This window comes from Argiope bruennichi, chromosome 3 (assembly GCF_947563725.1).
Source record: "Argiope bruennichi chromosome 3, qqArgBrue1.1, whole genome shotgun sequence".
NCBI classification, from domain to species: Eukaryota; Metazoa; Arthropoda; class Arachnida; order Araneae; family Araneidae; genus Argiope; species Argiope bruennichi.
The window spans coordinates 1883023-1911022 of NC_079153.1; the positions used below are offsets into that span (position 1 = coordinate 1883023).

A 28000-nucleotide genomic window follows, 5' to 3' on the forward strand; every position below is an offset into this window, starting at 1 on the left:
TCTCAAAAGCAATCTCCTTATATTATTGAATGTTTTTGGTCAAAAATAGATTTCCTATGCAATTTTTTGAAAATTAAAAGTCAAAAAGTAGTTAGCATTTAAAAAGTTTAAAAAATTATTTTCTGCATTTTAAGACGATATAAATATTATTTTCACGTGATAAATCTTTCAAAGAAATAATGTACTAGAAATATAAAATTTTTGCATGCTTCCTTTGAGTGTGCAAATTAGTTTTGCAATAAGAATGCCAAGATATTTTTTTTTTTTTTTTTTTTTAGAATTTGTTGTGTAACTATGTCGTTTTCAATAATCGGATATTAAGTTTTGCTTTATCATAGTTATAGTCCTATTTCCGTGTCGCTAAATTGGAAATTACCCATTACTGACTTCTCTTTATAAATAGTACCTTTCATGCATGGGAAACAAAACAAGCGTAGTACCATTTATACATTTCAGCAAACACTTTGAAACGCAAGTGTATCCATCTTATATAACACATAGCTACGATTGTATATTATTTCCTATCTTTCTATATGTAAGCAGTCCTTAGCTATGTAAAATTTTGGTCTCTTATTTCTCCGTTTCTGCTAAGGGAAACGACTTATCACAGAAAATGGGAGGATAACATCCTCTGCCTTTTTGATACTGAAGCGAGGAGGAAGAACACTGGGGAAGTGAGTTCATCTGCCTATAAATAAGCAGCGAATTCCATTAAAACACTACGAACCCACATTTTTTTATCAAAATAATAATTAAAAAACATACGATGACTGTAATTCAATTAATAACACTATACTTGAAGAAATCCACCTTCTAAGAATAGATAAATTTATTTATTTCATTAAAAGTCTACATGCGTGTAAAATCAGAGAGAATAAGAAATGCCCAAATAGTACTCAATATATAAATTTTTCTCAGTCAACCCAAAATGTTTATTTTTAAAATTTAATTAATATTTCACTACAGTGCAGTAATATACTGACATTATCTTGAAAAAATACTCTTAATTGTATCTGTATTAGCAGCTTTAAATTTGTAATAGTCAAAGTTGTTCATTAAAATTTCAATTATGCGTCTTTTGATTTGCACATCTTCTTAATCATCCTCATGGAAGGCGTATAAATGGTGTTTTAATTGAAATACATCAGTCTGTGAGTATAAAATCACACCAAATTCCAAAATGGAACGAACTAAAGCGATGAAATTTTTAAGGTGAGCATAACAAAATAAATGGTAGTCATGTATAACATTTTAGAATCCATTTAGAAATGAACATAATAAATCAAAAAAATATTAAGTTAGATAAATAAAATTTGAGATATATGATATTTACACCAAATTTTTTGTTCTGTGTCAAATACAACCCCCCCCCTCCCAAAAAAACATCTAGAAGAGACACTGTAGTCATCTGCACACTCGAATTTCTTCATTGTAAAGAACTCTCTTCTTGCCTTATTGTATATAAAATTTCTTGATTCATTTGGATCTCAATTCAGTGCTCATTGTTTTACAAAGCAATTAAAAAAAACATTATTTTCAATAGAATGTTTTAAGATGGTAATATTAAATAACAATGGACACTTTTATTATGGAGAAAGTTCTACCAATGCTGAAAGGCGTATAACATTCACTTAAAAACCAGTCATTTATTAAACCTGAATAGCAGCATTCTAATTTTCCCACTTCAAGTCTTTCATATATTATTTTGAAGTAACTGATAAGTTTTCATGCAATTATATTTTAGAATTATAATGAAAACTTCTCTTCGGGAATATAATTTTGAACCAAAAACGGATTCAATTAAATGTATGCAACATTTCACATTTTTGGTTCTTTTTTTTCCCCTTCCAGTTTCTTCTAGGTGTCTATTTCGATTTGGTGTATAAATATTTAAAAGACCCAGTACAAACTTTTCACTTTTATGATGGCATAAAATAATAAATAAATAAATGAAAATAGAAGTCCTCGAAGTTTGGGAGTCAGTATTTATGACCAGTTAGATGACAATGCCACACATCTGTTTCAAAAAAGTAGCAGCTGCTTTCTGAAGAAAAACTGGTTCTGTATTAAAAGAAAATCATTCAATTCATAATAAAAAATAAGATGACATTTGTCTACCGCAAGCATCACGTTTTGTAGAATCATAAATAAATATAGACATGTCTAACCAATTCATAGCATAGTAAAAGAAGTCTGAAAAGTAAAAACTTCTGATGACAATACATATTTAACTTTATTTCAGGAGAGAACTATTTTCTATGGAATGTGGGACCAATTATTCTGAATGTACAGCAGGGTGAAATGGAAAAAAACTGCTTTCCAAATGTCTCATTCCAATAATATTCAAAAGTTACGTTTTTCCAATTTAAATAACATAAAAATCATTGAAAAAAAATATTTTGCTAATCTTCTATTCTCGTATAAAACATTTTTTTAAATAACATCAAATTTACCTTCAGGCTAAAATTAATCGGAACATGTAATTTTTTTAAATATTTTTCTGTTATCACATTGTAAAAAAGGAGAAGTTTCAACGTATTGAATTTAAGATGAATAGAAACCAAATATTATGATCAGAATTTAAGTATAAAAGTAAATTAGGGTGAATTTCAACTTTTTCCAAATTTTGCTGGCTTTGCATTCCCCATTTAGTTAGTAGTTTTCAGCTCCGAGGTAAACATAGCCAATTTTTGACATCCATTTTCTCCATTCCAATAACGAGATTTACTTGCAAAGACAAATGTTGTGCTATGGGCGGTTTAACTCTTGGAATTAAATTTTAATCTCCCACTTTCATCTGTTGAGACGATAACCATCTATTAGTCTATCCTGGATATTTTTTAGTGTGGTCATGGTGCAACTACGATAGAGCATTGAATAATTATAGTTGAAGAAAAAGAAAGAATTTATTGTGGATGCACCTTGTCACGACAGAGCGTCTACACAAATAATCTATGAGTAAGCCAAGGACAATGCACGCACTTGTTTTAGTATGTCCAAGTCTTTTACGATGATGTAAGGCAATCCACCCAAGTAGTATCCAAACACGCTTCCGTACTTTTTCAACCAAACCGTTATCGTTTCATTCGGCGTCGACTTGCTCTTGATGTCTTTCAAGTTGCCAGTCAAAAGAGCAGGGTCTGGACCCGGGATGCCGCAGCGTCTCAGCAGCTTCTGACGTTCGCGTCTGTCTGAGACCCATTTCATGGCCATCAACGCAATACTAGCACATGCGATGACGACGAGAGTGAAAAAAATTTCCATATCTGTCAATAAACAAAATAAATTATAATTATTCAATACCATAAGTTTTCGTAAGGAAACTTTTCTATAAAAATAATTGGCATTTAAAGTGCAAAATGTGATTCCAAAACTGCTTTTTTTCAGTTTTAGATGAACTAGAATCATGTATCTTCTTGAAAATATGCGAAAATATGAGAATTTTTTTTAACATTGAAGCCTTGCTAACTGGAAGTTTTCTCACATTTCTTTCACATTAATAAATTAAAATTATTTAATGAATTGATTAGTTCTGAAAGTATAAAAATACTTTTTTATCACCCGTAATATACTCTGTGTACAAACTTGTGTCATCATCTAATGGTGCACAGAAATTAACTAATGATTAACATATCATTAGTTAATACATTACTAATGATATATGATACCATTAGTTAATGCTTTAAGTTAATACTTCCTGATAGTATTGCAAATCACCGGGAAGTAAATAATCGACTTCAAGAATCCATTTTCACAAATACGAAGAGCAATGTTTTTTTTTCTTCCAAAACTGCCAAAAGCAGTCGCTCCACAAAATCGAAATTTGATAGGGAAGGGAGGAGGTTCAAAATATATTCAGTGTACATCAAAATATTGAGAATACGGAGAAATTCTTTTTAACATTAAAGACCCGCTAGATGGAAGTTTTCTCATCATATTTTTTTCCAAACATAAATTTATAAATTAAAAGAACCAATAATAATAAAAAAGTAGGAAATCAGCTGCAATGCGATATATGTGTCTCGCTTCTGAATGCCTACTGATCTTGGGAAACATTTGTCTTATGAGTAGAAAGTAATACATTTCTTTGGTAATATCCCCATTGTACCTAATTTGCGTCTGTCAGGGGCTCTTCTTCTTTAGAGCAGACAACACGAGGTACCTTGGGATCTCTCCTTTTCATTTCTTTTTCATGGTGTTTGGTAGGTATTACCCGCTCGCGCAGGTTTCTCATTCGGACGAGGTATGCTAATATTTGGCCACCTATGTGGTATGCAGTTAATTGTGGGCGACTGCAAGTTCTGATATCATCTCTTGGCCAATATGAGCTGTGCTAAGAAGAAAGGAAATTTCTACACTGCTTCGGCAGTGGGTCGAGGTTTGTGGTTTTTCTAATAAATAAGTGTACCCAATCCATTCACAGAAAAAGATGTACCCATGAGGATGTTCTAAATGAAGTAACTAATTAAGTTTTATGTGACCAGACAATAAATGATCTGATGAATTACGAATTTTAAGTTTTTATATCGATTCTGCCCTTTAAATCATATTTATGAAGCACTAATATTTCAAATAAAAAGAGTTTCCATCAATAAAACTGATTGATTTATGAAAATTTGAATATCACTATTTCTTAAAAACGAACGATTTGGATCCACCGTCATAAAGAAAATACGCCAGTCTTTTCCCGGAGTTTGTCCAAGGCTGATTGCTTAAGTATGTGTGTTTGTGCTCGCGCGCGTATGCATATGTTGTGGCGCTCTGTACGCCAGATTTAAAAAACCGTTTCCCACGTATATTTTGGAGGATGGGAACGTAAAGACCTCACATAATAAAATAAGTAAATACGTCACACAAAAACTGATTTTTACATCATCTTAAAGTTCAAAAAATAATCTTTTCAATGATACCGATTTTTTTAATCAATAAATTGTTTCTAACTTTAATTAATTCTTTAAAAAATAATTTTATCCTATTTCACAACAATTTATTTCGAACAAAAATAAAATAAAATTTAGCTTGCATGAGCATGTAATGAGTGCTTGGGAAAAATTAGCTTTATCAGCGTGTTGCCATCACGTTGATAAAAAATCAAATTCAAAGATTAAGTTAATTCTTAATGCAAAATAAACTTAGGAAAGTGCAATGTTCAGCACGTGTTTGTGTGAAATATAATAAATTCGAGATGTGATATTTACTTAAAAGAAGAATAAGAGAAATTGTTTTCTGTGGCGATTTAAAATATGTTATATTATTAATGAAATTTTATTTAAGGCATTCAAATTTTAATATATACAGGATATCCATTCTAACCAGGGAACTACCATTAATCTAAAAACAATTTTAATAATTGGCATATATATCTAATAAAAAAATGGTCTAAAAGTAAATAAACAATAACATTTTATGTGGTTTGAATCCGTAAAGGTATTGATGAATTAAGAATTTCAGATTTTTATACAGATCCTCTGTTCTGTAAGTCATATTTAATAAAATATTCTTGGGACACTAATAAACTTTAAAAAAAAGTTTCACTCCTTGGCAGTTAAAAGTTATTTAGTTATGAAAATTTAAATATCTCTATTCTATAAAAATGAGCGATTTTAGACTTCTCCATCGACCATCTTGAAGAAAATACTTTCCCCAAGACTGATTGTCTAAAATAATGCAATTGCTGAAGATCCTAAAATAATGATATTATATTAGGACTCGGTCAGACTTGATTTCAGAAGATTGTAACTTAAGATTGTCAAGATTATAGAATCTAAGGAAATAAAATTTGAACTTCATAATGTTTTCAGAAATACATTTATTGATTGCAATAAAATAAAATATTATTTATCGCATCGAAATCTTTTTGAAGGTAAAATTGAATTTTAGGATGAATCAGAAAAATTTCTTTTGAAAAATTCTTGGAAATATATGTTTGATTTCAGTTAAAATGTTTTCGAATTTTCTGAAGTTTTATCTCTTTTATTTCAAATTCCAATTTAAATCTTACTGGCGCTTACAGAAAATGAGATAGATATGTAGCACGATGAACAGAATATCGTAAGGATCCTAAAATCGTATGGCTATCAAGATTGAAGTTTAAAAATATTTTGCCGAAAAAACTACTAAGAGACCAAAATACATAAATATTTAGTGGAAAATTTTAGAGAGCATTAAATCTGGCGAACCAGCTGATCACCAAAAGCGACACATTCTAAAGATGAGTGCATCACCGATCTAAGGTTTGCATACATGTAAACCTTGTTTGACTTAAATAACGGAATTATCGAATCAATAATATAGAAAAGTCGCAGAAAATTTTTTCTTCCAATGATTTTTCTCCAAAGTATCGCTTCATATTTAATTCACTGCACGCAAACATGTAAAAATTTCACTTTTCTACGGTTCATTGCAATGAGAGCTCATTTAATCTTTTCATTTCAGCTTAGGTCAACGTGATAACGATAAAAAAAAATTTTCTTGGGGGAAAAATTTTTTTAAAAAAATTTATTCACGGGGGCTATTTTTGTTCATATTTTATGTAAAACATACTGTTGAAAAATATATCTAAAATATTTATTTAAATGATTAAAAATTAAAACAAAATATATGGCAAAAACTCATTATTATTTTTTTGAAATGATTGCAGGAAAACACTAAAATTTTGCTTCATTTTTGATTAATTGAATTTCTAATTATAATTTTTAAAAAATCCTTTCAAAGTGCTTATTCTAATTGTTCAAAGTACATCTACGCCAAGTTTGGTGGTTCTACATCAAATTGTCTTATACTATGGAGAGCCAACTTACATACATTTACACATTTAGCTTTATAAGAAGAGATGCCCTGGAACAATAATTAGATTATGAAAAGAATTCTTTGGATAAAAAGACAAGAAAAATATATTTGTATCTTGAGGTTTATATATATATATTTCTTAATGTGTTTGCTCAATTTTACTCCTTTTTTCTTTTCTTTTAAACTGCTATACTATTATTTATTTCATTACCATTTTACAAGTAGCATTTTAATGATGCTTGCCAAAATAAATGTACTGCTTAATATGTACTCTTGTAAAACTATTTAAATATTTAATTTTTTTTAATTCTTCAGCTCTATAATTTCTTTCATTATATACAAGAATGTTTAGCATGAGAGGTAATTGTTTATTTTGCAATGCTTTATGCATTTTATAATAACACATTGAATAAATTGAACTTAGGATATCAATATATTTTATGTTAGATTTTAATTTAATTATATTATATTGAAAATGAATGCTTCCTTTTACAATTCATATTATAATATTTTTAAGAACAAGGCTTTTAACAGTAAAAAAGAAACATTGGAAATAGTTTAATGATTTACTTTTTAGGACATCAGTTAGATAATATATTAAGTATTACCTATCAAATATAATTAGCACTATAAAAATTATTTGATCTGAGAGGGATATATTTTGAAGTTACATTATTACATTTTTTGAATAGGGAATTGTGACACTATTCACTTCAACCCAAAGTTTGAAAGAAGGAAAAGTTCCCTTAACATCTCCATATTTGTAATAAAATGAATTGTAATTAATAAATTAGCTGGTGTTTAATGGTCTATTCTTTTAGGCTATAAAAACATCCTACACCTAAAGTGATATATATATATATATATACTAGCAATGATATTTTTTAAAAAAAATTTTTGATTTATTTATGAAAATCAATTATGTAGAGTCATCTGTAATATATCTGTCATATTTTCATCAGTAGTGAAATATATTCTCAGTATCAATTAAAGGAAAATAAAAGTTAGAGAATCAGTAAATAGCAATGCAAGAATTGGTTCCAAGATAACGAACAATGTGAACATTTAAAAAGAATCTCAAATTGATTGAACCATTTCACATTATGGTCAATCAATGGTCAATATGCTTTTCATCAATCTAAATTTATTTAGAAGCAACCTCAATAGAGGCCGCCACCGTGCATGGTGGAAATTAAATCAATTTCGTTATGCAAAAAACAACTTTATTAACTTTTAAAGAAAAATACAACTTACCACTACAATTCAAAGATGATAAATTTATAGTATTTTTTCAATGTATTTTTTAAAAATTCCTTTTAATATATTTGAAAAGATGATCCTTCTCGCTTCGTTTCTTCAGGAAACGATAAAAAAGGGGAAGAGAGTGATAATCATCTATAAAACAATTTCAGTTCTTTTAGCACAAAGCTGTGTAGAGTGCCTCACTTGATTCAGTACTCGTCTATTCTGAATGCACGTCTTTAATAGGAAGATAAGCTGAGCAAATTACCTGGGAGCTGCACAGGAAAAAGTCAAGGAAACTGGTTTAACTCACACTTTGTTCTGTAATCAACGACTGTACCCGTCAGAATGAGGTTTTATCAATTATTAACTGATATGCAGTACGAGGTTTAATCATGACACTTGCACTCGCTTTTTTCGCATTATGTGTCAGTTAGAAAAAAAAAAAAAAAAGACCCTGTGATGACAATGCCACGTGACTAAAATGGAAACAAAAGAAGAGGGAGAAACAGAAAGCACTGCTCTTTTCCTCCTACTCTGCATTAATCAGCAAGAAATGGAAGCGTGCGATGCGTCGAGGTCATAACGATTTTCTCCAGTGATGATGACGCAAACCGGTGACCAGATTGCCTGAACTTCAAATCGAAAACGCGTTATCGCGTTACAGGGCGCAATATCTCGAAAGAGGAGATACTGGATGCAGTCCAATAAATAAAATAAAATTAAAGAAATGGGTAATAATTGAACTAAGTACTTATTCAGGAGCGTTTTTTAAATTATATCATTAAATTTTTTTCGTTCGAAGAAATTTGCTTGATTGCACATTCATCGTATATATTTAGAAACTCGAAAATCAAAGGCGACATTCAATCTCTTTAGTAGGACGCTGGCAGGCTGCTTGCATCTGCTTAGTTTCGCTTTTGAATAGCTTCGTTCACTAAGGATTTGAACATCGCAACGAAAATAGAAAATCAGCGAAAGATTTTTGATATTAACAATTATTCAAAGTTCTGGATATAAGAGATAAATTTGCAAAATCTTTTGTTCAGCAATTATTAAAAGTGCAAATTCGTTGATGGTTGACTACTCAAGGGAAATTTCATGTAACACTAAATGTGTTAAAATTCAATTGTAAAATGCTACTGAACGTATGCTTTCCATTCTATGAAGTTTCCTAAGTAGAAAATTATACTAACAGCAAAAATGCTGTTGTTTTTCATTTATATTCCATTTGAATTTATCTGAACTTAAAATGTTCAGATGCCCTTTACAATGCATATAGTAAAAAAAAAAAAAAAAAAAAAAAAAAAAAAAAAAAAAATGCAGAAAGATTTTATTTCCAAAATAATTATCTTTCTTTCTTACTTTGAAATACAAAATGTCGAATACCTATAATAAATCCTCATTTCCCATTTATATAAAAATGCTTGAATTTAAATGCTTTTAATAAATGTATAAGAATATTAATCCTTTATATTCTTATTAAAAGCCAAATGCTTGAATATAACCTACAAAATCAATCAGTATCTATTACCTCAATGCATCTACTGAATGCATGAACTATTTACTATAGTTCGTTAAATGCGTGTTCCTACTTTTTCAAGTCTTGCATGCAAGAATTTTGAGTGCTATTAAGCTTATTACTTTTGTGGAAATAGTTTTAAATCTAAGCTAATTTTAGATAAATGCTGTCTAAAAATCAATGAAGTATAAATACAAGCACATAACCATCCAATCCGCTGAACTCTCTCTAAACCACTTATAATTACATACTAATTGCATTCTTGCATATAAATGCTTTAATATAATTGCATATAATTTCTTATTTTTTTCTGCATTAGATTGATTTTATTGAGCTATTGTGCTTGTTTCAGAAGGTATCATATTTCATGTATTGCATCCACGTGCAGAAATTTCATCTTGCCTTCCGAGATCGTTGTCTGCTTGTTCACTTCCTTTCCCTTCTTCGCAAACATTTCTTGACACAATTACTGGGAACCCCTCATACTTCAGTTAAGTCGAATGTTATATAACATGAAATATTTCATTATCTCTAACTTCGCATGCTTTCAGTTTCAATTTAAAGTGTCAAAATAGGTATCTTTCGCACATAACGTGTCGGAAACTTTTGTATTTAACATTATATATTTAGATATGATCTTGCTTACGAGTTAATTTTATAACAGAAGATTTTTCTGCTTATGACAGTTATTAAACGAATTTCGATGAAACCAGCATAGAATTTATTATTTTAATCTGTCAAAGAATCCTCATTCAACTCATAATTTTCTTTCTTACTTAAATGCAAAAAACATGGGATATTAAATTCATTTTAATTATTTTTCAATCTTAGCAATACAGTTTTAATTACAGTTGTATTACAGATAATTATATTGTTCATAGTGCTGGATTTATGTATTAGCTGCAGAAAATGCAGCTAAAAAAATTTACTTTCTTGGCAAAGAGTTTTAAAAAATGGTACGTTTATATTTTTTAATTTAAATAATTATCTAATAGAAAGAGGCCACAAGATGCAGTCACATTCATCTTATATTGTAATAGCTCTCGGTATTGCTTTCAGATAAACTCCATCGGCTGGGAAGGTAATGACAGCGGGACATGCCAATGGCAAAGGATCAGCGGTCTTTTCGCAAGCCTCGAATCTGAACTTTTTCAAGAGTTTAAATATTGCGAGTTTTATTTCTGCCAGAACGAAGTTCGCCGCTATGCAGTTTCTCCTGCCGATTCCAAACGCCATGTAGGCCATGGTATTCAGGGATGCTTTGTTTTCGGGCGAAAAACGATCCGGATCAAACTTCCACGGGTCTGGCCACAGATCTGGATCGTGATGGATGTCCCAAACGGGAGCTTCAACGATAACTCCTTTCGGTTTTGTTACTGATCCTACTTGATAGTCTTCACTGCACTCTCGAGTTATGAATCCTGTAACTGGAGGATATAATCGAAGAGATTCTGTTAAAACTTGGTTGAGAAACTGGAGACCTGAAAAATATGACAACTTAAATTTTGAGCAATTTTAAAATAAATACAAACGTTGTTGATTGCATATATCTACTACTAAAATATCTTTCATGTGCAGTTTCTAAAAATGTTTTCGTAAATATAATTTCAGCCTTAATATCTTATGCGCAGTAATATATTTACTTTTTCTGCCATCTTTTAATCTTACTCCTGCTGTGGGTACACTTTTGGAAAACGTTATTTCAGCATTTTGAACCATCTCATGAGAAATCACATTTTCCGTGGGGATTTACATCACGCCACTCATTGCTACTTGAAATTAAAATTCATTGCACCTGAAGTATCTTTAAGATTTCATTAAACATTATTTTGTATACCTTCCTTGTGTTTTGTTGTTTGAATTTTTATCATTATTCTTACTCAGGGCATTCGTATCTGAAGAAAAAGATCGTTAACTCAATGTCTATGATGCCCAAATAGCTGTTATTTAGAGTTCACACACACACACACACACAAAAAAAAAAAAACTCTAAAGCTTCCTACACTCGAAAGAGTGGCATGGCATGATCAAACGAATCAAAATTTAATGTATACAAAAAAAAATTAAGTCTGCTTTGATGAATTTCAAATGATCGAAATGTTGGAAATGAATCGAAATGTTCAGTAATGAATGAATTTTCAATATTGTCAAAACCTAATGATCTAGTAGGGCCAATTCCCACATTTTCAAACTACGACAGGATTTCATTATTTTTGAAATATTGTTCAACAATGAAAACACTTTTTTCTATCGTGTAACGTTTCATTTTTGCCAACCCTAAGCTGTCAGCTGTCAAATGGTTTTCTTACAGGGTTGCCAACACATTACTGCAAGAATGGTGGCAAATTCCAATCTTGTGCTAATTTTGGGACACACTTTATATCTTTTTATAACGTTGTCAGCTTTTCTTTCAGACTCGAATGGAAGTATTAAAAGTCTGATTTCTTTGGCAGGATTAATAATAATAAAAAAAAGATATGAATGAACTGTGATGGTGAAAAGTGTATCATTTACGAAAGGCATGTATAGCGAAAGACAAGCGAATGTCCAACTTGCTTGTCACTGAGATCTTACACCGAAGATGTTGGAAACAACAAGACGTTGTATAAAATACACGACCTAACAAATAACGGAATGGCGTTAACAGCTTCTCTGGGAGAATATTCAGTGTCTAGCAATATCAGTATGCGTAAAATGATAAAATTTGTTTACAAATAACATAAACTAAGTCTTGCTCTAGTTTTCACCTTGTCACGGTTTCCCATATATCATTTTGGAAAAGCGATAAGCTGCATCAAGGGCATTGATAGCGGTTGAGCATTGTAAGATAGCCCTGATTTCCCTCGAATTTCCGACCGGAAGTCTTATTAATCAGTGGTTCGAGATCACTCAAGATTTGTTTACACAATCCAAGTGCTAATAACGCATTTCACACATGTCCTCGAGCCTAACCCATTTTGTCACTAATGGCATGTTCGATAAAAACTGGGTGTATGTATCTGGTAATTTTAATTACTAACTTTTAAAATGAGGACCTGATGAAATCTCAAGATAGAAATGTTGACAAAAGAGACAGGACAATTCTTCCCTCTCCCAATAATAATTTCCAAGTCAACAGAAAACAAGACGAGGAAATCTATTCTTTCTTCTTTATGAGACAAGAATTCGTCAATCACATTCGTTTGATACAATAAACAAGATAACAATATTATCTGCTGAATAATAGTTTTACAAAGATCAGTTGCCTGATTACTAAGACATTACATCACAACATGGGTAGAAGAAAAAAAAACAATCTGACTGATTAAGTATCTGAAAAGAAAAGAAAAAGAGGATGGCACAAATAAAGAATGTGTTGATGTAATCAAGATGAATCGCATATACTTTGGGGGGATGAGTATAAATGTCTTTCGTAGATTTCACATAAGCAAAGATAATTAAAAAAATGATCGACACTGAGGAAGTCTTTGGCATTCTGCTTACTTTGAATGGAGTGGTAACTGTCATCTTCCGCTTTCTGAATCTCTTCATAATGTTTTTCTTGAATCTCCGGATGTTTCACGAGTAAATGGAAGGTAAATGCCAACGCCGTCGAGGTCGATTCGTAGCCACCCAGAATAAAAATATAAGCATTGGCAACAATTTCTTCATCAGATAATCCCACGGCAGTCACGCCTGAAATTATAAAGTGGAAGAATTCAATTGTTGAATAATTATTTTAATTCCAAAAAGTTAAAGATTTTATTACATATTTGAATTTTACACTAGGCAAATGAAGCAAAAACTAATCTTTATTATTTGTTGTTCTATTTGCAATATTCCTTACGAAGAAAATATTTGGTGATTTAGCATAATTTTATTTTATTATTAATTAAATATAAATTTTATTCTTCGAGAAAAGAAGTCTCACATTTAATGCATATAAATTAATTTTTTATATACAAGAAAACAATACATTTCAACAAAGAGACTCTATTCCTTGAAAGAATTGAGAAAGAGTTATGGGAAAATAAAGTTAAAAAAAAGCAAAGGAAAATTAATTTTATGTGTGAATCTGTAAATTTAAAGCACAACAGTTCGAAGCATTTCTTGTTGTCCCCTATGAAATAGTATTGACAAGAGTCTAAGAACACATCTTTTGCGCCATAATTTTTTCAACAATAGAAGAGCGAATTCGAAATCTCCACATCTTTTAATGATAGATATGTGAGAATTAAATTCGAAGTAATCATCTAATTCGACTTAAGTTATTCGAAATGATGTGAACTCGAAGTTATACAATTTCAATTCCATCTCCTTCCTTTTTTCTTTAAAGAGTTATTTTCTTTACCTGATTACGAAAGCCCCGATCGCGAAGCATCCAAAAATTTTTTGTCTATTTAAATGCATTCTTCCCTATGCCTTCTATTTCTTTTTTCCCTCAACTCCAGCGAGGTAGTACCACGACAGACTGTAGGAGATTTGCTTGTTTTTCATGGACAGTCACAAATTTCGCTTCTTGGCTGTGCATAACAAACCATTACAAGACTCGGGCATGATGATCCCCGGTGCATTCATCCGCTTGTTAACTAGCCACTTGCTTGACTAGTTAGCTAGAGATCAAGCAAAGAGCAATTACTTTTCTTTAGTTGGCGTTAATTGTGGTTACTGTACCCAGGAGTAAGGCTGTACTGATTTTCGATTTATCTAAAAAAAAAAAATCGATAGCTTTAAAAAATCGATTTTTTGATTCCGGTTTTCAAAAAATATCTAACTACCAAAATCATGATCCTGAATAAAAGTTCCCAATAAATCGCGATACAATAAATTGATATTCACAATAAATTTGGTTTTTCTATTTCGTTTTGGTTATCGGTTAGTGTTTATTTTTGTTTCTTTTCATAATTATTGACTATCATATAAAATTTTTGTTAATATTTCTATAAATACTGTCATATTCTAATATAAAGAAGTACTTGTTTTAAACGCCATGTTAAAAATTGTAACATGCAGACATTGCTTTGGCATTGACAGATTTTACTATCCCTTTAAAGGCCATTTTTTTCCAGTCATGGTATATTAAAATATTTTTAGAATTGAGATTAGCTTAAGAAAAATGATTCATTTAGCTTATCAGATAAATTTAATTTGATTAATTAATTAATTTAGTTAGTTAATTACTAATTTAGTGACAAATCAAGACACACCATTTTGTGTGTTATAAGGAACTGAAACATCTAAGTATCTGTCATATTGAAAAATTTGTAAGAATTTTTTCTAATCCAAATAACTTCATAAAAATATTGATGAATTTGGTGGGAAGTATACTTCCCATGGCCCCAGAAAGCGTTAAAGTGGATTTAACAAAATTATTTTCTAACTATTTTTATTTGAAAGGAAACAAATATTTTTATTACATAAAGTGAAACTTCCTTTTGTTTGGAATCTTTCTGATCAGTCAATAGCTATAAATAAATAATGATATCGCGATACGTCAAAAAGTATCGATATGTGTCGGACGATATATCGCGATGACGAAGTTCCGTCATCCCAGCCCAACCCAGGAAGTGACTCAGAGTACAAGTTCCGGTTAGTACTGTGGCTGAGGCGAAGGTAGATAGAGCTAAAAACTGACATCTACTGTGAAGCTGTGTGGTGAGAAAAATCATCGGATCTAAATAACATTGATCACACGGAGGTGTGAACTACTTCCTTCAGCACGCACCGAAAGGCTTCCAATTTTTCACCTAATGAATAGCTGATTCTTTTTCTTTATGAAATGCCCCTTCTTACAAAGGCGAAAAGTTTGACATCATTCGATCATTTTAATTTTAAATGGTCTCATTTGTAATATTTTTGATGCAATATCCAACGAAACGTTCTGTTCGAAAATTTGCATCTAGAAGCTTCTTCTCTAAGCAGGCCCAGGAAATTCAGAATCTAAAAAAAATTAGACACCAATATTGTTGTAGTTTGTTTCTTATGGCACTTCTCACAGATAAGCCCGCTGACGAAGTCAACGATTTTAATCCGAGAGATGTAGCATCTTTTGTTTTCAGTAGCGGCATCTGGGACCAAAAGTACGACTAAGCTACTCATGCGTCACAGCCCTTTTTACGGGGCGCACTTCATTCATACATTTCATTCACTCATCCACAGATTGTAGTTCAGACCTGAATCAGAAAATGATCTCCTCTGATCCAGTACCCCCAATGGTATTGTCTCGACTTGGGAGACTTTGTGGTCACGACAGATTTATACGTGCACCAGCCATCTTATAGAAGGAGTGTCTTCTGCCGGCTGGATTCGAACTCACATAGGGCGTTGACGGGATAGCCTGGCTGGTAGGGCGTTGACGAGTTCAACGCCCTACCAGCCAGGCTATCCCGGCCTAGACACCAACATTAATCACCTTTAATATATTCCCCCACCCATCATCTCAAAATTGGACATTTCTTAAGGAAAGAGAACTAGTTCACAACACACTGCAAGAGAACAAGTTCAGGATAAATAAGAAATAAACTCTTCTCGCCATTTTAAAAAATGTGGAGAAGGAAAACTTCTCCATGCAAAGCCTGTTTTCCTAATCTTCCAATCTACTTCATTGCTGTTATCCATTAAAGCATATTACTAGAAGTTACAACAGGAAACTCTTGTATTCCAAACTCGCTTCAATGTTTTTTATTGCCTTCATTTTGGACATTCAAAATTTGCTTGTTCTCGAGACTCTTATGTATACTCGTTCCAATGAAAAAGATGTAACTACCTAAACACTTTGCACATGTGAATTGCAAAGGAAGCCATGCCTTCTTTCCTCACTCGTGTTTAACAGGGAAATTTAATTAAAAGGTTATCGCAGCTGAAATTATAGAATTTTTATCCTGAAGCTAAGCATAAAGTGCAAATTCTAACCTTTACAGCTAGATCTAATTATGTATTTGCATTCGAAAGATATTCTTTACGATGGTGTCTCCTATAGACGACACGTGCAAAATTTCTAAGTTAGGTTTGGTCTGTTTGTGGTTCATTGATGTATGAGTCATTCCACAGAGCGAGACTTAAGGTTGAACCCTCATTTGTTTAAAAATCAATTGTGCCAATAACTAGAAGCACTAGAAAGATAACAAAATGACCAAATAAGAAAAGATTTACGAGCGTCGAAAAAAAAATTAGAAAATGTAATTAAATAAGAGATTAAAATCCAATGGATTTGAAAGAGGGAAAGAGTTGGTTATGGGATGTTTTATCCACTAGTGTCAAAAGGGTAACGGAAGTTGTCTGAATGCAATTCAATTCCTTGAGAGTTTAAAAATTCCACCAAAATGTGAAAAGCTGACCACAGACTGTGAAAGTGAGGGTACGCGGTAGCCTTCTCTCCCATTTTCAAATACCGGTGAGTGTCCAGTGCGCAATGCTTTTAAGATGGAGTCGCTTTTTCGATTTCTAAATAAATATCAATGGTTTTATTGCTTGCAGTTTATTCTTTGTTTCATCAGACCACTAGGTTTACCAGCGTGAGAAAAGAGTAGCCTTGAAATGTTTTTTAAGATTACCTAGAGGGATGGGCATAGTCAGCTGCAAAATATTTTGTCTTGTCGGCTTTTCATTTCTGGTTATTCACACATCGGTTGGTGTAAAACCTTGAAAGTTTTTAATAAAGTTCTAAGATGTCAAAACAACAATGACTAATGATTCAACAATCACTGATTGTAAAACACTCAATGAATCAATGCAGATGATATAACCAGCACAATGTCTACTTGAAACGTTAACTAGCGCGAAGGAACAGCAATGATTTAAGTGGTAAATATGGAACATGAAAAATGGATTTTAAGGCCTAAAATTTTTTTCGGAAAAACTACTGCAAATGAAATGCCAATGGAAGCTTTCAATCCAACAGTGAATATAGAAATGAAACGTCGACAATGTGATTGATCTTCAGAAAAGAGATTCTGGTCAATAATATATATTGTGTTAGATTTTGAGAAATTTTCTGAAGAATTTGAGAAATAAAATTTTCTGTACAAACTTGTTTGGGATTTGTATTCAAGGTAGAAAACCAGAATATATTTCGAATTTTAATCTTATTAAAATATTTTTTAAATGATAGAAAGCTTTTTCAAAAAAATGAAAAAATATTTCATAACAATACTAATAGATGTAAAAAATTAACGCTAATACAAATTACGTTCTTCAAAAAAATAATAAAAAAATTTCTATTGCATTGTATAATGTACAATGGTAGTAGATGATCACAAATTGTACGCTGATATATTGTATCTATATGTTTGTAATTTCTCTTCCAAATTTATGTTATTTCTGATGGGGAAGTCATGTGTCATTTTTCTGAAATAATAAGTGTTAATACCTTGATACAGTTTTTTAAAATTTTAAATAAAAGTATGGGTTAATCGTTTCTCTCATTACATAACCACCGATTGTGAATATTTATAAAGAAAAGTACATCTCTCCTCGAATACTTCGCAAATATTAACGATGTCAGGAATAAAATTATCATGTCATTCTGCGAAATTACAGACTAGTGACAAAATAATGCTAACAACCACGAAAAAGGCACGGTTCATTTAAAAAAAACGCAGAATGTGCATGCTATTCTGCGCTCAAGTCTGCCATCTAATGGTTATGAAAGAATAAAGTATCAATCTCTCAACATCAATCATAGGTACTGTATGCACCTAACGTACTTTCTGAAAAACTCAATTATGACTCACCCGTTAAGAGTGCGAAAAAAGTAAGATGGATCGAATGCAATGTGTGGGTTGTTCTGTGACGGAAACAGCCTATTATTTAAAGCACTATATCAGCTGTTATTGCAGCATTTAAGAAATACGGTCATGTGGCATCTACGAAGCCCAACAGTGGACGAGGGAAAATCCTTTCTGAGCGGGATAAAAGAGTATTGACTCCCATAGCCGCCCGAAAGCACAAGAAATCTTTATCCCAGTTAAATTCTGAGATAAATAGTAACCTCAGAAATATCATTTCAGCATAAAATGAAGGGAACTTTCAAAGGGAACTTCTTGTTTCAAAAGTTTACGGAAGAAATGGAATTTGAAAATCATTGGTAACAACACATCATGCATTTTAGCGACCCAAATTGTGTAAAAAGCACAGAAACTGGTCTCCACAATAGGGGCATCTGGTCTGATAAATACACATTCAGCATATTTCAGCCAACTGAACACGTTTATGCGTGAAGAACACCCAAAGAGACATTTTCGCATGACTGCCTCTAACCGACTGTGAAGTATGAAGGTAGTTTCCCTTATGGTATCTGGTGCGAAATCTAGACGTGATTTGAGCCGCATACTATTCTGCATGAGAGGGTTACAACTGCTCACTCTGTCGATATTTTGGGGCATAAGGTGCCTCTTTCCTCTACACCAGCGTTTCTCAACCTTTCAGTATTCGTGGCCCAGTTTTCAATCATAATTTTCATCGCCCCCCCCCCTTACAATAAAATGCATACAACAATAATGTATATTGAGTATTTTGGATTCTGTTTTTAAATTATTTTTAATTAACTGCCAAAACAAGAGTAAAAGCGAGCCAACATTGGCGAGAAACCACATCTGGCATTTTGCAAAGCGGTCAGTGAACAGACGAAGCGAATGAAAGCGGGGAAAATTTAAATATTATATTTGAAATGAAAGCCAAACAGGGAGATAACGTTAAAAGAATATGAAAGTAGAAAAATTCATCAATGAAAGTTAACCTAGACGGGGTGAGCTAAATTTAGAAACGGGTAATACATTTTTTAGAATAATAAAAGAAATAAAACAGAAGCATCACAAAACGAAAGTGAAAAAAATAGGAATGTTTGTGCAAGGGAATCCACACGATCGAGGCCGTCTCGAGCTTGCGCGGAGTAAATGTTTTCTCATAAGAAGAAAGAAAATATTCGACACGCAAGTTTCAATTTCATCCAGTCTCATTCGAGTCGATCCTTTTATCGCTATCGAATCAATTGTGAATTTGTATGTTATATATGTTTTCGTGTTAATTGCAATTCACCATATTAAATATTCACGGCAGCAGATTTATGCAGACTCATGAATAAATTTTTAAGCGGAAGTAAGCAAGCATTAGACGACAGTCAAGCATCAACAAGTACACAGACGAGCGTGGTTCCGAAAATAAAATCAAGGAAATATTCTCAAGATTTCTTAAATTTTGGGTTTACCAGTACTGAAGTAAATGAAGAAAAAAGGCCCCTGTGTATCATTTGCTCAAAATTGTTGGCCGCAGACAGCATGAAACCTAATAAACTTAAACAACATTCGGAAACGCTTCATAGTGAGTACGTCAACAAACCCAGAGAATTCTTCGAATTAAAATTAAAATCATATTAAAAGCAATAACAATCATAACAATTTGCGTGACAAATTGTTTTCAATACAACTTGACGAAGCAACAGATAGTAATAAAGATGCTCATTTAATTACCATGTTCGAATTTGTGGTAATATATCAGTAGTAGAACTACTTTTCTGCAAACCAATAGAACTCAAAACATCAGCACTCGCATTATTTGTTATTTTAAAGGACTTTATGAACGAGGCAAACATAGAATGGAAAAATTGCGTCGGAATATGTACCGATGTTGCTCGTTCAATGACCGGAAGATTTAAAGGAATACAAGCACTTTTAAAACAAAAATCGCCTCAGTGCACACATTGCATGATCCACAGAGAAGCTTTGGCTTCTAAAGAAATGGGCCCTGGTTTGAATACTGTGTTAACTACGGTTGTAACCGTAGAAATTATATAAAAATGACACCCCTGAAATTGAGAGTCTTTTCCGCACTTTGTAAAGGCATGGGTTCAGTACATGCAGCGTTACTATTTTATTGCGAGGCAAGATGGTCATCACGTGGGAAATTTTTGCAACGTGTTTATGAATTAAGAGAAGAAATTATGATTTTTTTTTATGAATTAAGAAAGAAAAGTTTTAGAAAGAGAAGAAAAATTTTCGCAATAGTTTATTTGTGATAAAATTGAGGTACTTGGTCGACATATTCGAGAACTGAGACTGACTATTTCTAATATTAAGCCTTCCTTCGAAAAACTTTGCCCTGCAAGACAAGCCCAAGGAAGTCACTAGTAATTATTAAATTTGTTTTTAATTTAGTATGTTTTGATTAATTAAGTTGTTTTTCTTCAATAAGTTATTAAATATGAAGAAATGTATTTTGTTTTCTATGTGTATGTGTGCTTTCCTTTCAGTCATAATATTTTCTCTTTTAAATAATATTTTCTCTTGGATATTCTCGCGCCCCCCTAGGGGGACGCGCCCCACAGGTTGAGAATCACTGCTCTACACTTTATTTCTAGGAGATTGTCCGCTTCATCAACTCTCCTATCCACACAACTGATATCGTCCAAAAATGGTTTGAAGATCACGAGGAGGAATTAGCACGTCCTGCTTCGCCATCTCGGTCTCCTGAACTCTGTGGGGATACTCGGAGTGAAAATTTCTTGCACGATTTCCTACACTATCTACGCTTTCGAAATCGCTGATGCAATCCCGGAAGAATGCCTTTATGTTCCACAAAATGTTGTTCGTGGCCCTAAGCAATTCCTCCCACTCGACATGCGATGTGCAATTAAGTCAAAGAGTGGTCCAACCCCTTATTAATAAAGCTTTTGTCTTATTTCATGGATGTATGTATAATTTTTTTACCCGTATGTACGCACTTTATCAATGTACATAATTATGTAGTATTAAAAAAAGAGAGAAAGAGATCTTGGAAGATTTTTTAGAGAAGATCAGTTCTTTTTTCAAAGACTTTCTATGTGTGATTTCCTACTTAAATAATATTTAACGTTGATAACGATAGGTTTTCTCATCTACCTTGTGCATTTTACTATTCAAACTAAATAATATGATTATTTTATTATAAATTTTTAATTAACTTTCTTAAAAGATTTGTTCGATTTTAAAACACACACAAAAAAAATTGTGGAAAACAGTAAAAACTAGTGAGATTCAGGAAATATATCTAACATTTCGACCGACTGAATCGGAGCTTTTGGACAATAGAGTGAAATCAGTCTCATGCAGTATAATGAAAACGAAATCATTGAAGAAAGCTTTCCAGTTGTTAACGGCAACAACAACCCTCTACAAACTCTACCTCCTCTAATAAAATTACCCTGAAGCAAAAATAAAAAAGAGCCATTTTGATTAACTGATCGCAACTTTTTTTATAAATGGACTTTAAACATTCTGTTTATAAGAAATATTTTAAGATATCGGATATATTGAAAGACCACAATGATTTTTACGACAGTTTTAGGAAGTTTAGAAGAAGTATTGTAATCGTCAAAAAGTTTGCATTCAAGATTTTGACGAATCTCCATGTTTCTGACCCCCTGTCAGAAAAACACATTTATAGCATCATGTCTGTCTCTTTGTAAACACGATAACTTAAAATTAGCCAGGCTAATTGGCTGAAATTCGGTATATGGAATTTTGACCCAATTTTTGGATTGCAATCAAATTGTGATGAAATATAGTCACAGAAAGTATACCCGTCTTACTGTTTGAATACGTGAACTCGGTAGCTACAAAAAGCAAATTACATAGAATTTGGAATACCGGTTTAGAATCGAAAATGCAGATATACATTTTGTTCTAAATCCTCCAAACGGCTCACCATCTCTTAGTTTATAATTTCGCATACACGCAAATGCCAAAACTTATAAAGGTAATAACTTAAATCAATGAAATTCAATATGCTATCTTTTGACTGTAGTTGTATGTCAAATTTTGGTGTCGAGCTGCGGGAAAAAGGCAATATATCTTCTCACAACAGATTCAGTAAAAATGCTAATTTTATGACAAATATCTATATTTCGTATTTATCGTTCACTAATGCCATGCAAAGTATTCATTGTATTATCCAAGGTCTACAATTTTATGTGGTGGGAGGACCTTTGTCAGAGAGTATTCTTGAAATTTTCGGATAGAACACTACTGTTAGTTTGTTGCATGTTTTTTTAGTCCTGGTTAGAAGTTATAATTTCCCTTAATTGGCCGTTTATTTCTGCTTAATGCATTGGGGGAAAAAGTTTTTTTTTCCTATTTTGACATTGACAATTGTCATTAAAAACTTCATTAAATTGTTATTTAATGAATTAATTCATTAATTGTTATTAATGAGTGAAATAACTCAATTTTCTCCGCTTTGTTTAGTTATAGTATTCATGTGTACTCTGACAAATAGGTAACCTTTCTTTAGATGGATTTAGCCCAAAATATGATAAACATATAAAAATTTGGGGCTAATGTCAGTTATCGTGAGTGATCGTGAATTATCTTTTGAATGATCGTGTTCACAGACAGACAGAATAACAATTTCGCTTTTCTTACTTCATATATGAGGCAATAGAAAAATTGTATAGGTAAAAAAAAGGTTGTTTTAAAACTAAATCTTACTGTTCTCTCGGTGGTCTAGCATCAGCTGTAAAAAGTCCATATTCTTTATTTTCGGATTCTTGCTCCTTTCAGCGATGGCTTTGCTCAAGCTGCTCACAATGAGATCAGTCATTTGTCCGGCTGTCGTGAATCTATGGAAAAAACTCATGATGCGAGCCACAGATGGAAACATTATCGCGCAATCTGTCAGCGAGCCATGCGCGTGGTGGAAATAACTTCTTGCCTGTCAAGAATGAATGAGTGAAACAATGTAAATGAGGCATATTGAACCAAAAAGAATCAATGCGCAAATCATTAAAGGGAAATGGAATAGATCTGAACAGATTGTTTATGCTATATAATAACATTTTTCAAGTGGTTCGTATTCAATGTTTATAAAGTATTAGCTGCCTGTTGCGATGAACTTGTTCATCCGGAGTATAGTTTCACGAAATGGAATCTTAAAGGCATTTAACACTGCCAAATTTTTTTTCTATGCTTAAGTAGTTAATATAAACTAACCCATCATATTAGTTGAATAAGTGATATTTCAAATTTTAAAAACTCTTTTTTGTGCAATATAATTTTCCTTAATATTTAATTAATTAAAATTATTTTTAATACTCAAACAATTGTTTCCAAGTGCACTCTCCAATGTATGTTAACGTTAAATAATGTCATTTTAGATCCAGTGGTTTTGGCCTGTAGAGTGGTAACAGAAGCAAAAAGATATACATAATTATTATTAAGGCTGCTTACTTATTTTGGTCAATTCTGGTTCCCCATCCAATATTTTTTTTGGTGTAGATATAAACTTGCATTGTTATATATATATACAACATTCTGGGGCAGCACAGTCATATGTGGATGATGCATCATTAAGGACCAGCCAGTATTTATTCAATTCCTTAAGAAGTCATTTCCTCTCATATATAAAACTAAATACGATTCTATTCGTGCAAATTTTTGTGCATGGGATCATACTCATGACTTGATTTAAAATGGAAAAGAATATTTCATAATAATTAGGAAGCAAATAACCTATTTAGTCCAGCTAAATCAGCAAGCAGAGAACAATCTTAACAGCATTTGCAACTTTTTAATTAGAAATTTTTCCGTACTAATTAAAAAAATATATATTTCAAACCAAAAAAAAAAAACTTACAGATGTGAGAAAAATGTCCTCTGGATTGTCCTGGCAGCGTGTTTTCATAGCGAGGGCGCAATCAGCTATAACATCCAACGTCAGCCCTTGCACAACCTTGTGCATGTCGAATGCTTCGTTCTTTTGCGCTTCCTTTGTAATGACATCAACTGTGATGTCTACCTTGAAAAGGAGAAAAAAAGGGGCACCACGAATAAACATTTTGTTACATGAGTTATTACAATTTCATCACTGTTTATACAGAAAGAGAGTCGATTGATTTCAGTCTACAGATTTATTCACGGTAATTGATCATTAATTTGCTTGGAACTTAAGCTTACATGGATAAACCACAGTTACTTCGGAACACGTAGTCAAAAATGTAGCATATGTTAATTACAGGGCTTTCTATGACAGTAAATTAGGAAAAAGAATGTGACATCAGAATTATAAACTTCAGTGGTAATGTGAATATAAACCTGGACAAACTCTTGTAGCACCTCCTTCCAGGGTATCGATAGATTCTCCTGTTGAATTGTGTTAGCGATTAGTTTATTCCCAAAACCAACCACATAATGCAACACCATAAAATGAAGTTAAAAATGTGTTATATATTGTGTTACTTTATTGTCCGATGGACTAATTGATAAGAACCAAGCATAATCTCCAATACATGTAGTTTCATAAGTTTAAAAAAAAACGAAGTGGAAAATAGGATTATGGAATAATCTGCTTTTTCATTGCCAGATTTTAGCTATTGTTCATTGATTTTGTACCCTTTTCCCTTTTTTCTCTATTATCATTATGCCCGGTTCTATGCAAGGTCTCCCAAAAGACTGTTGAAATTTCAGATTTTCGTCAGAGATACAGAAAGTACTCAGCTTTGTAATATAACATGCCACAGAATCATTAAAGCAAAATGTTAGCCCTACAGAAAATTCTTTGTGGGTAAAAGTGACACTACATTCTATACATATTTATTGGAGTACCAAATTTGTAACAGTTCAAGAACATAGTTGCATGCAAAACACATTATAAACTCTAAACAGCATGAAAGTAACCAAAGCATATAGGATTCAATGCGAAAAACTAAGTTTTGGAATTATTAAAATGGAATATAAAATGTGCTGTCCGAAAACACGTTGCATAGAATTTTATTTATGCTATTGTATCGTGTTGGTCTTGCAAACGGCATTCTTTTACCCCCGAGTCTATAAATAATCCCTTGGAAAATGAGAAAAGTTTTAATTTAAATCAATTATTTCTTTATGAAAAGCTTCAATGAAAATAAAATACATTTAATAATATTTTGTTACATGAAACGATGGATTTATACAAGCAATGATAATTACAATATATTTATAGATATGTGAAACAAAATACGACAAATATGAAACTGGAGTAAAAACGTTCTAATGCAAAATTGGTTTATGAAGTTGAGCTCCTTTCCTTCATATCGAAAACTAAAGCGTTGCCATCAAGAAAGTAGAAATTTCTCTTCGGATTATAAATGAGGAAAGAATTAAAACCTGAAAACAAATGTACATGATGAAATCTTTTGAGTTCGAACACTATTAAAACTGTGTTTCATACTTTATTCTGTACATTTCGTTTTCTTATTAATTAGATGTCAAATGACTCCTGGAAAATAAGGATACTTTTGATAGTCCTTATTTGACTTGTTTCTGGATATCTGATGAGACAGAAATGAGGAGGTTTGTAAATGACCTTTCTGGACATCCTGTGCTTTTGGTCTCAGCGTTTCATTGAAATCTTAAAGCAAGAAATTCCAACTTGCTCCAAACTATATGACATGTGATGATATGTCTTGATTGATATATGACTTACTTTTCTGCTCACAATGTGTGACATCAATTTGATCTTCCCTGAAGTAAAATTAGGAGTAAGAAGTCTTCTTACTTCATTCTAGCGCTTGCCTCTTAATCCAATAAGTGTTTTGTTCAGAGGCGGCATATCCATCACAAACGGCCGATTGCAAAACACATGAAAGTCTTTGATGAATATCTGTTTGATTAAAAACAATAATTAGAATTTTAAACACTTGCCTTTAGTAGCTTTCTGAAAACTAATAAATAATGCATCTTGATAATATTTTTAAGATGGTTCTTTTTATTATAGATTGCGTGGTGCTCGAGACATAAGAATTTGTTGTTGCTTATCCCATTATTATTATTATATATTGCACCAAGTTCAAGAGACGTGCTACCCCTGGGCCAGGACGCTGGCGCTGAAGAAGTTATCGCGTTTAGTTAAATCTTAGAAAAGAGGTGTCCGATTTTTTTTCGAAACATTGATGTTAATTTCAAAAAATCGTCGAAATTTTAATGTTTTTTAGTATATTACTGCACAAAAAATTTTTTTTTACCACTTTCAAATTAAAGAAGATACAGCTTTTCAGTAATACTAGTTTTGTTTCGTCGAATTCATACATTAGTTTTAATAAATTATCAAAATTAATTTTAGCCACAGTTTGTTAAATAATTCTAATTGTTTTGTTGAAATGCAGAATAAATCAACAGTTCCATGCACATTTTTTTTCTCTCATGCTTTAACTGGAATTAAAATTATGATTTAAGAAAAAAGTGCTTTCTTGAACATAACTTCAGAATCTAATTTACATTTCTTCCTTAATTAATATGATAATTATTTTAGGCTGACTTCTTTTCACCAAATTTACAGATTTAAAAAAATTAAACGGAGAATGTGTGAATACAGATGAAACCAACCTAAAACCTCATAGTTTTACAATGTTTTTTTAACCTATCTAATCTAGAATATCGAATGTGCTTTAAAATTCTTTTTGATCCTATGAACTGGCGATGAATAAAATGTGCGTCTTTATAATAAGTTTCAACCTTTGCATTTTCTTTTATAAAATAATTCATGAACCACAACTTGATATTCTTATTGAGTTTCTGCCGATCAAAGAGAAATCAGTAAAATAAGAGTATAAATATTTTATGTAAATTGAAGTTATATTTTAATTCTTAATTTTAAAAGGTTTTCTTTCTTTTGATACTCACTGTGATTTAATCTGTTTTCAATGCATTGCTTTCAAAATATTATTTTGACCAGCAGAATTATTTTTTTTATTTAAAAAAATTATTTCTTGCTTTATAAATACACTCGTAGAAATGTATTTTAAAATTGCAGTCTTTTTTTATTACTTACACTTTTTAATCCTTAAAATATTTCAAAATTTATTCTAATTATCATAAAAGCTTTTAGATTCAGCTTATTTCAAATTCGATGCCAAATGTTGTTTTTCCTGTGAAATAAAAATTAATTTAAAATTAAATAATAAATTGATAATTCAATTTAGATATTTCTGAATATTATTTTGCCATCGAAATACAGATTTGGTCAGAATTACGCAATTTTAGTTTATCAAAAAGCGATTGCAAAATTCAGTCATCAGACACATGAAAGAAATCTAAAAAAAGTAAAAGCAAATAAAAAAACTCTCACGATTAAATGTTTATTAAATCATTGGCGTTATCTTCAAATATGTGACTAAAATGAAATCAGAAATGATATAGGATATATTTATAAAACCATAAAACGAGGAATTTAGGTTTACCTGTTTCAGCATTTCTAAATCTTTTACTACGACAAACGGTAATTCCCCCATAAAAAATCCAAATACATTTCCATAATTCTTCAACCATGCGGCGATGGTTTCATGTGGAGTCGGTCTGCTCTTGATTTCTTTTAAGTTTCCATTCCAGAAGGCGGGTTCCGGGCCTGGAATGCCGCACTCTTTAAACAATCTGTGCCGTTTCTGCCTGCTCCTAGTCCAGCTTATAATAACCGTAGCAATACAAACAGATATGGTTACCAAAAAAATCGCAATAAATTCCATTC

General features: G+C 31.7%; 2 protein-coding genes across 2 annotated transcripts in view; both read right to left on the reverse strand.

The window, feature by feature from the left end:
• Nucleotides 1-8605, reverse strand: part of LOC129964198 (uncharacterized) — a 47030-nt gene extending 38425 nt beyond the window's left edge. Inside the window, exons 1-2 of the mRNA XM_056078919.1 lie at nucleotides 8044-8605; nucleotides 2983-3266 (exon numbers count right to left, since the gene is read on the reverse strand). Coding sequence (XP_055934894.1) covers nucleotides 2983-3264 — 282 coding nt within the window. The 5' untranslated portion in view covers nucleotides 3265-3266; nucleotides 8044-8605. The remainder of the gene's footprint in view (nucleotides 1-2982; nucleotides 3267-8043) is intronic.
• Nucleotides 8606-10579: 1974 nt separating this feature from the next.
• On the reverse strand, nucleotides 10580-27998 carry LOC129964201 (cytochrome P450 3A2-like). The gene is made up of 5 exons (XM_056078920.1): nucleotides 27717-27998; nucleotides 24137-24298; nucleotides 22993-23215; nucleotides 13037-13228; nucleotides 10580-11034 (listed from the first exon to the last, which is right to left on the reverse strand). Exons 1-5 carry the CDS (start codon nucleotides 27996-27998, stop codon nucleotides 10580-10582), a joined length of 1314 nt encoding a protein of 437 aa, XP_055934895.1.
• Between the last annotated feature and the right edge of the window lie 2 nt (nucleotides 27999-28000).